Raw genomic sequence first — 10,567 nt, 5'->3', positions numbered from 1 at the left:
GTAACCCTAGACACAATATAATCATGATAAATAGGATAAATATCCTAACAGTCTTGTTAAGCATTGTTCAATTGGTTTTTGGGTCAAGTATTTGTTGAATCAAATTGACCTGATCTGCAGTGTGCTTGTTTGTCATCTTAGGTTTTAATTCATTTTCAAGCTGAAGCTATCAGCTCTGTTTTCAAAGACCATTTGTGAGTAATTTTGTGTTTTCTCAATTGAATTTTTATGGCTTTAGATCTTAGATTTTATCAGTGACGAACAATAAGATGATTTTGTTCTTTTTCATATGAGTAGCAACTTAAAGTGTTTCTGCTTTCAATTTTATTCAATTCCTAGTATATTTAGTATGTGAAGTCGTTTCATTGGGATGCTCCTGAGATGGTAATGTAAGTTTTTATTTCATGTTATGCTATTTTTGTAGTATTGTGAATAGTTTAATTCGACCATTGCAGTACTATTTTTATTTATTGACATTTTTTTTGAAAAAATAATGAACTTTAATTTATAGATAATATTGAAAATTTCTTACTCAGAGGAAAATGAGAGAGACTTGTTACCTAAGTAGTTTATAATTTATAATACAAGACTAGATTATGGAAACCATTTAAATTTTGATAGGATAGAGGAAATTTAGTTTTTTATAGCAAACAAGAAATTTAATTTAGAGTTAGATAGCATATTTAAGTTATATTGAGGTAATTGTGATTATGAAGTTGACCAATTCTTTTTCTGATGTATGTTTTGTTGTTATCTTTCAGCAATGACATCCTTAGATATTCGTTCACTGCTTGTATTCTCTGCCATTTTTCGAGTTATTTTGATTGTGTATGGAGAGTGGCAAGATACTCATATGGAGGTTAGATACACCGATGTTGACTACCTTGTCTTTTCTGATGCTGCTGCTTTAATGGCTGTGGGTGATTCTCCCTATAAGAGAACCACTTATCGCTATTCCCCTTTGCTTGCCTTTCTTCTCATTCCAAATTCATTTATCCATCGCTCTTGGGGAAAGTTCCTTTTCTCTGCTTCAGGTATGGTCAAGCTTTTGAATGCAATCTCTTCTAACATTCTTTTTTAGTCACCAAGTTAAAGCAAGATTGATGAACTACGTGTGATATTAATTTTTAAAACTTAAGATAGAAAAGTTCGTCTTCTTAAGAATGAGGGTTACACTTTAGGGGCAAAAGTGCTACTAGACTGGTAAATTGTTAATTGAAAAATCAACCAAGCGATTTTCAACGATTTTATGTTTTGTTATATTATGTATGTGAATGTTATCACAGTGTTAGTCATTGGTTTTCCAATCAACAGTCACAATTTTGCACTTTTGTCTAGCCTATTGACAGGACAACAAATTGTCTTCCTTCCTTGATACAAGGAATATGCTTCAATATGAAAACAGATCGGTCATGACGGTCAAGTGAGTTTGATGGGTAACACATACAATAAAGTGTTTAAAGAGTTGAATATAATGGCTTACTATTAGTCAACATAAAGCCTAGTGATTGACCCATGGTTGGGGTAGGAATGATAAGACAAGTTGTGTTACTAGACAAAGTATGATCAATTGAGTGAGGGGTTCAAAGTCACTCCCAATATTGGAGATAACATGCCTATAGTCATTGGTTTGGGTCGCAACTAATGTAGCCTTGTGTAGTCAAAGAGAAAAAGGTTATTTCCTATAAAACCAAAATAATGGGAAAGTATAAAAGAAATTGTTTTACTTGGGATTTGAAAAGTTTTTAATATTTGTGAAAAGTGACCATTTTTCCCTGGCATCATTTCAAATTAATATGCTATTACCAAGTGAATATGGTAATTATTTTACCAGTCATTGCACCTAAGCAAATGTCATCTTATAAAATGCAGATATACTTGTAGGATATTTCATATATTATATTTTAAAGCTACGGAAGGCTTCAGAAAATATGTGCAACATTTCTGTCATGGCATGGCTCTTTAATCCATTTACCTTCACCATTGGGACACGTGGAAACTGTGAGCCTATTGTTTGTGCGGTGATATTATGGATCATGATCTGTCTTTTGAAAGGTATTGTTCTGTATCTGTATTAGCTTAAATTGATATAGTTAGATTGTTTGGTTTGTCATCTTTTAATATGAACACTTCGCATGTTCTAACAACTGGAATAGTTTTTAGATAATTAACTTGTGGTCTTCTCTACAACATATCGAAGAAAGCACTTTTGATAATAAATTATATATATTGAGAATCTTTCCAAAATAATTTTCCATCTTTCCGTTTTTCCAAAATACGGTCCATTGAAAAGAAAAATCTTTTCATTTTATTCTTTGCTCATTAATTTCGTCTATCAAACATTCTAAGAGCTAAAAACTAAAGATTTGGTACACTGTCTTATACCAACTAGTAGCTAACTTTTAGTTGTGTGATTACATAAAAAATACCTTTTTAATCTTTTGTGTGAGTGGGACACGTAAGGACGAGTTTTATATTTGATTTTGCTTGCTAATTGATTGATAAGACAGAGGTTGGTCATTATGGAGTAAACTATCCAAAATAGACACACATATACTTATACACTTGATTTGTGGAAGGAAATAAATAGTTATTTTATTGATAACAATTATGCCAATAACATTCTCATCAGCAGTCGGTCTCAAAGAACAACTCCACATTTTAGGTGAGTTGTTATAACAAGGCATTGACGGTGAAGAAAGCCTTTCACATTAGTTATGGTAGAAACCAAAAACACCAAATACCGAAGACACTTTGGAGGTCCTAAGTTCTCTACTGGACTACTTCCAAATTGTGATACTTACACTATATCACAAAAGTATGGGCTAAATTCTAGCCCAAGAAGAAAGTTCTCTCTAGTGGCTGAAAAATATTTCCTCTCATCCCGAATCCGCATCTTCTGATTTCGAAATAGAACCTGAATCAGAGACCGAGTCGGAAACTGAATCCACTCCTGCGAAGGCGGTGGCGCCTCTCGCGACCAAGCCCATGGACCAGGCACAAAAGCCCAAGGCCCTACCTTCTCCGATGCCACCCAAAGAAGTATGAGATTGCTGCAGTGAAAGGGAATAACGCTGATGGCCTTATAGCCGCACGATAATAAAACGTTTGAATTGTCGAAAAAGGTTTGCAAGATGGTGGAGTGGCCAATGGGACAGTGGAGAAGCCCAATGAAGCACAAAGGCACAGGTTGAAAAAGGTTTTAGGAGCCGTCGGCGGCCGCCATGGCCGCCGATAGACAGCAAAGATAGTGGAAACGGATCAGATAAGCTCTGATACCAAGTTCAAAGTAAGACTGATTTATTATTTTCAATTATAAAAAATACATCCTAATATCCTCTATTTGTAATAATCTAATTCTCTTGAAAAGAGAAATAAGGAAACTAGGAAAATATAATAGAATAAAAGATAATATATCTATTTCCTCTAATTAGGACGATTCTAAAGATATTATCTCAAATTACAACACCCTTCTTCTTACTAAATGAATATTAAGTATTCCAACTTGTTTCTAAGTTCCTGAAATCTGTTGTGAGGAAGTATAATATCTGAAGTTCTAGAAGGACATGAGTTGTAATCACAAGATTTTGTCAAGATTACATTTGCTAAAGTGTGAGGCAATTCATTATGTTTAGTCCTATCATATTTATATTGAACTATGAACAATGTTCATGTCTGACTTGTTATCATAGGACAATTGCATAAGAATTTCAACTTTTATTTTAAGGTGCCATCTAATATTATTTTCATCAGGAGTCTCCTATGTAAACCTTGAATAATGACTTAAAATTCAACTTTTGCACTAGAACAATATATTCTACGTTGTTTTTTGCTTTTTCTAATTACCAAATTTTCTCTTAAAAACATGCAATATATAACAGTAAGTTTTGTTAGTAACAAAAATTGCGTAATCTTAATCACTACATGTCTTTTGGGTCAATGTGTTTTTTTCCTTGATAGTGATAGGTTGGGTCAAGATAGGTTTGGCATTGTGTATACGAGGAGAGACAAAAATAATAATTGAAAATGGCAGTTATAAACCTCCTGTAGATGTTTATTTTTTATTTTCTTGTAATTGACTATTATAATTAGTCAAGGGGTTTGGAGGAAAGGGGGTTGTTGGTATTCTAAGGAAAGTAGGAGATCGGTGGAGAGTGAGGACCTCTCGAAAGTCCCTTAAGAGTGTGTTCTTCTTGTTCCTACCACATTGGCAAAAACATTGTTGTTCCTGATAAAGTTTACCAAGAAGTTGTCTTGGTTTGGTATTTAGAGCCTAATGAGCGTTTGCTCAAGGAATGTGTGAAGGATTGTTAGAGATTCTGGTAAGAATTCTAACTCTCTCACACTCTTAGGCACACAGAACACAAGCAAACACAGTATGGGCTGAATAATGGGTGTGTATTCACAAGAAAGAAACAAGAATACAAAAAGTCCAGGAGCTTAACCTCCTTCACCAGGTTCAAAGACTGGTCAACAAATCAACAAAAGTCTAACTATCCAACTGATACAACATAGAGGTCCTTATATAGACCTCTTTCCCAACCCACTTAACTGATTAGCAGTTAAGTCCTCTGTTTTCCCTTTCTTCTCTCATCGACCCTCCATTCTCTAACAAGGACTTTGGATGAAAATCATTTTGGATGATCTTAAAGTCAAGGTGGATAACCTTATCCAACTACATTGTGACAATAAGTCTACCATGAACATAGCCCATAATCTAGTATAACATGACAGGACCAAACATATTAAAATTGACAGACATTTCATCAAAGATAATCTAGACAGAGGCTTTGTGATTACAACTCATGTTCCTACAAATAGATGATTAGAGGAAATGATTGATATTCATTTACCAACTTAAGGGAGAGTGTTGTAATTAGAGGAAATATCTATAGAATGTTCTTAATTAGAGAAAATATCTATAGAATCTTTCTAATTAGAGAATATAGGTGTATGATCTTCTAGATTATTTTTTAGTACACTGTTTCTTTGTTTCTCTTTTTTAGAAGATTAGATTGCTACAAATAGAGGTTAGGGGAATGTAATTTTTATGAATGAAAATAAAATCATTCTCTTTTTCAAATGAGTAGAATTCCTACAATAATTAATGAATTGCATGAATCACCTCTAGGAGGTCACAGACTTTCGCACTCTTAAAAGAATAGTGGGAGTTTTATATTGGTGAGAAGAGATGTTAAGGCTTTTGTAATGCAGTGTGAACATGGCCAATATTAACATCCTCTTGAAAATGTTGTCAACTGAATTAAGTTATACCTTTTGGTGTGTGATTTTATGGTTTCACTATAATGCATATTTATACCTACCATGTTAAATTTTAGAGCTGCATAGCTTAAAATCTCTGGCTCTATCATTGCTGGTTGATACACAATGGAAACCCTTTTTTCGTAAAAGGTAGAAGCATTAGATATTTGCCTATCTCTTGATGCCTTAACGGTATGCCTTTTTTCACTTTTTGTCTCTGGTTTGCAGGTAACGTGTTACAGTCAGCATTTTGGTATGGACTTGTTGTCCATTTCAGGATTTATCCTATAATTTACTCTATTCCTATAATCCTGGTTCTTGATCCGAACTTCTTCCCATCTAATCAGAAACCTGTCCTAAGGAACTGGAGTGCTGTTCAAGGAGAGAGACCTAAAGATGGAAGTGGCTCGCATAGTTTACACAATCTATTTAAAAGCATATTCACGTGGAACAGGGTGGTATTTGGACTGGTCTCAGGATTGGTTTTCCTCTTTTGTACTGGTCTTTTCTACTGTTTATATGAGTGGGAATTCCTACACGAGGCTCTGTTGTACCATCTTACTAGAACTGATCCAAGGCATAACTTCTCCATCTATTTCTATCACATATATCTTCATTATGGGTATGATACTTCAGTGGTGGAAAAGCTTATCTCCTTTTTGCCCCAATTTTTGGTTCAGCTGGTTCTTATCTTCTGCTTTGCTCAAGATTTGCCATTTTGCATATTTGTGCAGACCGTGGCCTTTGTGGCATTCAATAAGGTTTGTCAAGTTACATTTAATTAAAGTCCCGCTTGTGGACTTAAGAGAATCAGATTGTTTATTTCAAGCAGAGTCATATCTGTAGTGGAGGCTTGGAGGCCTTTTGGTTATGGCCCCTTTTGCATGTTTCCTTATATTATAAAACATCTGGTTTCTGTATATTTTGCAGGTGATTACAGCCCAGTATTTTGTTTGGTTCTTTTGCTTGTTGCCCCTAATACTTCCTTGGAGTAAAATGAAACTTAGATGGGATGGGTTATCTTGCATTCTTTTGTGGATTGGGGCTCAGACCCATTGGTTGATGTGGGGCTACCTGCTTGAGTTCAAGGGTAAAAATGTCTTCTTGCAGCTTTGGGCAGCAAGCTTACTGTTTCTAGCAGCCAACATATACATCCTTGTCATGATTATTCGTAACCATAGATATGCTTCAGTTTTCAAAGCTTTAGAGTATGCTAACTCCAAGAATGCAGCTAAGCTTGAGTGAGTGACCTTGACGCAAAATGATTTCAATTCAATTGTTATTCTTGTGCTTATTACATGTTGCCCTCTTCTGTTTTTGGAAGTTAACATTGCAAATTCATGACTGCTGTTGAAGTTGAGAACCAACAATCATGTCAAAATTCGTGGACTATTATATTTTAAACGTGAAAACAAATTGGTGAAATCGATGTATTCTTGTTATGTTAATCCTGTAATTTTTTTTTTCAATGCATTATCTTAATCAATGGATATGTTTTTATCTTAATCAATGGATATGTTTTTTATCGCTGTCAGCCTTTTGTTATTGATCTGAACTTGTAGAATTGACCTTAAGATCTTTCGAGAAATCTCCTTTTTCTCCTTTGCTGTATTTGAAAACATGTCACTTACAAATTGATGTTTAATCAAGGGTCAAAATTCCTGTCAAGTAACCCCTGAAGCTGAACTAGTTTTAAGGACCAAACTTGTCCACTGGTTTTATCCCTAAATCTAGACGGTAGGGCCAGTTCATCTGATTGTAAGGAGTCAAGGAGAAAGAGTAATTTACATAAAGCATCAGAACGTCCTAATGGTTAAATTGACAGGATCGTTGGAAATAGAGCAGTTGTTGAATATATTATTAGTTCTAGCATAACAGAGATATAGATTTTTAAGAGTAAAGAAGCCAATAGGAAGCATGACAAAAACTTGCATATCAAACCAACAGCTAATGTTCTTCAGGCATCAATTGCATACTCCTCCGACATTTTCTTGATTACTGGAAAATGTAATACATTGCCAAACTTTACCCAAACAAACATGCTAGACGAGAATTGTCATGAAATGAAGATAAAAGGATGTTGGTATCAGAGGTGTACCATGTGAGATGTGGTGTACCTAAACAACATCAAATCATTGCTCTTCGAATTTATTACTGCTTTAAAGGGTATCTGAGATTCGTCAACTACAACCTGTAAAAAAGGCGAGGGATGTTTTCATTTGGGAATTTGCGTGCTGGTCCTTAGTGTTGTGAGGCTTAGGCAAAGGTTAGTCGAAATGAGACCACACGTTGAGATGAAGCCACACAAAAAATCTTAGTGGCCAAACTTCATGGCTCATTTTGCAAACATTCTGCCAGCCTTCTGATGCTGAAGAAGATTGTATCTGGCAAAGTGTGGTGAGGTTAGAAACATGGGATTCGTTGGGGTCCTGTTTCTGTAAGGCTGAGGTTTTCTAATGTTGAAACCCTAGAGGCCTAAGGTATGGTAAGACTAAGGTTGTCTTTTGGCCATTGGAGCAAAGTCAGATTAGACAAATGGCAACCACCTCCAATGCCAAAAAGGTACCATGGCTCCTGCAGTTACACATATTTTTGGACCAACTGGTTGGTATCAATATGTTTTTTTTTTTATGTTTTATTGGTGTATATGACCATAGTAGTCCCTAATTTATGTGGTGAGTTAACTATATACTACTAAACTAATGAGTGATGACATTGATATTATTGAATATAGTGAAAAACTATTTATGAGATTAATCTTTCTTGTGTAGAAAATACACATAGGATACTTTGTTTATAATGAAGGAAATATGGGCTAAATCCAAAATACAAACTAAAGAATAATAACAAATTAACAAAAGATAAGAAACTGAAGATAAAAGATAAATATAAGATATCTAATAATCTAAGATTTTAACATATATGAATGCTTGTCATGAAATTTAGACAAATGTGCTGATGGGTCACTTGTACTGTCTAAGTTTTTACATTGTTTTTGTTGATGCATAATCTTGTAGCTTGAAAGATGGCTACATAGAAGTTCTTAAATAAATTAGCAGGCCTTAAAACTCGAACAACCTAATGACAATAGAATTTCAGGCAATATTTAATCCATATTGAGAATGAAATGTATCCCAAGTGTCTATTGGATTGCTTGTTTATTATCACATTGACTAATTTAAATAGCATATTCAATTAAAATAACTACATTTATCCTAGCTAGATAGAAGAGGTTCAGGACAGTATTGTAATGAATTCTTGTTGTAGAATCATTCACATCGTACTAGATTTCTGTACTGATCACACTGACAAGTTAGTACATATTGACTAATGTTTCTGGTTCCTTTATTTTTTTTTTTTCTAGATGATGATGGGGGACATAGAAGAGGAGGATACCACACGTAGCGGTCAACCTCGCTATAGCGGGATAAATTATAGAGGGGTAGTCACTATTTTGAATTTTTTATGTAGTTTATATCATGTATACTAAACACATTTATATTAACAATGATCTTAACAAAAAAATACAAAAATATACTAACGAGTCAAATTCAAGTTTTATATATAGTTGTTAAGAATTTGAAATTTAGAACATAATGTCTTTGTTTAGATTTTTTTTTTCTTTGAAATTAACACATGCTGCCGTCAAAACTGTTTTAGCTCACTATTTGGTTACCTATGACTGTTGCACTAAATTGCTGCACTTGCTTCACTATGAACTCCTATAGTTTACAAGGGCCACTCTCCCACTATAGTGCATGCGGAAACTTTGATCCTTGCTTTCATTATTATGTATGGACAGACATTCTGAAAGCTTACTTTGCCTGATAATGTTGTCTTTTCTGCCATGCCATGGTTATGCATATATTATTGAGCTCTATAATTTTCAAAGAAATACACACCTTTTATGTGTGTATGTCCAGTTTACAAAATGATAAAATCTTGGGTTCTTCTCTCCAGTACGTTGCAATTGGTTTTTGGCTGGTGCAACTTTTCTATCGGTTTAGTCTAATGGTAGCTGTATAGCTGTTTCTTTTGGAAGGAATACAATTTTTTTTATAATGCATCTAAAAAGTAAGTCTGCGTTTATTCATGGCATATATGCTTTCTTATGTATTGATGTACTTGAAGTTTCTTTCGAGAACGAAAGTGGAAAGCATAAAAATACATATACATGATGAGCAAGAGGATATTTTCGCCCCATGAATAGGAAGAAGTTGCTTTGAGATGGAACAACCTTCACAACTTTCATACGACTAAAGTGTCATTCGTGTCTAATATTTATATTGTACGAAATTTTAGTAATGACTTTCTAAAATATAAATTAGTGATTCCCATTAATAAGATAACAAGTTCCATATATATTAAAAGAAAATAGATTTATACTTATTTAATTTAGTTCTTGAGTTTGAGCTGGCATGAACTATATTGGAGACAGTAGAATTGAGGTCTTGTTCTCAATTGTACATGAGATCACTGAAAATTTGGTAATTTAACTCTCAATTTGTTATTCCAAAACTTTTCTAGGTGGTTGTTGAAGATTTACAACAATTTCAAGCGTATTCTGTACAATTCTCTCCCTAGCCGCTTCTTTTATCTCTCTTGGAAACTTGATTTAGTATGTATTCATCATAGTTACATGTCCTCTCCACAACTGTAACATTAAAAACAGATGTATTTTACTTATCTCTAGCTTGTTTAAAGCACTACTTTAGTTTACATATTTTAATATTGAATAACATTTGATTTAATATTGAATAACATTTGACATTGTCATATTTTATCCGTTAATGAAATTACTAATGAAGAAAAAAGGACACATGTTATCGACAACTAACTGAAGGAATTCACCTGTCTGGAAATTTCTGATGTTTTAAACTTGGATGACAAGACATGCCAATCAAAAATCAAAAAGAAAATTTTAGCATACTACTTAAGCAAAAGGTGAACATTACTCATCAGAATTACTAACGAAAGAAGTAACTGATCAATTTTTATGGGCTTAAGTAGAGTTGTCAAAATGGGTAATTCGGTCTGATCCGACCCATCATGAGTTGATTATTTAGTGTGTCAATCCAATTCGGTTCATTTATTAGCAAGTCAGAAAAATTCGAACCAAGCCTAACCTACCACGTGTTGATGGGTAAACGGGTTGGTTTACTGGTTCATTTAATTACAATTTTTTTTAAAATTAAAAAAAAAAGTACAAACTTTCTATAATTCAAATTTCACTCTCAATATGAGTTGTTTAATTAATTTTGAAAATAGGAAACTTAAATAATTTTTTCAAGCAAAAAAAAAAAAT

The 10,567-nt window shown here is 33.7% G+C and overlaps 1 protein-coding gene across 16 annotated transcripts in view; it reads left to right on the top strand.

Moving 5' to 3' along the window:
• LOC106780709 (GPI mannosyltransferase 1) overlaps positions 1-9,011 on the top strand; it is a 22,571-nt gene extending 13,560 nt beyond the window's left edge. For 13 of the 16 annotated variants that reach the window (XM_014669021.2, XM_022777072.1, XM_014669020.2 and 10 more), the window contains 5 exons: positions 762-1,034; positions 1,873-2,055; positions 5,491-6,023; positions 6,193-6,503; positions 8,627-9,011. In XM_014669021.2, coding sequence (XP_014524507.1) covers positions 764-1,034; positions 1,873-2,055; positions 5,491-6,023; positions 6,193-6,503; positions 8,627-8,630 — 1,302 coding nt within the window. In that variant the 5' untranslated portion in view covers positions 762-763 and the 3' untranslated portion in view covers positions 8,631-9,011. Of the gene's footprint in view, positions 1-141; positions 195-761; positions 1,035-1,872; positions 2,056-5,490; positions 6,024-6,192; positions 7,825-8,626 lie in introns of all 16 variants that reach the window. The other 3 variants (XM_022777067.1, XR_002666614.1, XM_022777073.1) reach the window with 3 other exon arrangements.
• Positions 9,012-10,567: the final 1,556 nt, after the last annotated feature.

This window comes from Vigna radiata, unplaced genomic scaffold, assembly GCF_000741045.1.
Source record: "Vigna radiata var. radiata cultivar VC1973A unplaced genomic scaffold, Vradiata_ver6 scaffold_51, whole genome shotgun sequence".
Classification (NCBI taxonomy): Eukaryota; Viridiplantae; Streptophyta; class Magnoliopsida; order Fabales; family Fabaceae; genus Vigna; species Vigna radiata.
Note: the sequence above shows the minus strand (reverse complement) of the source record. Positions and strands in the feature narration are given on the sequence as shown.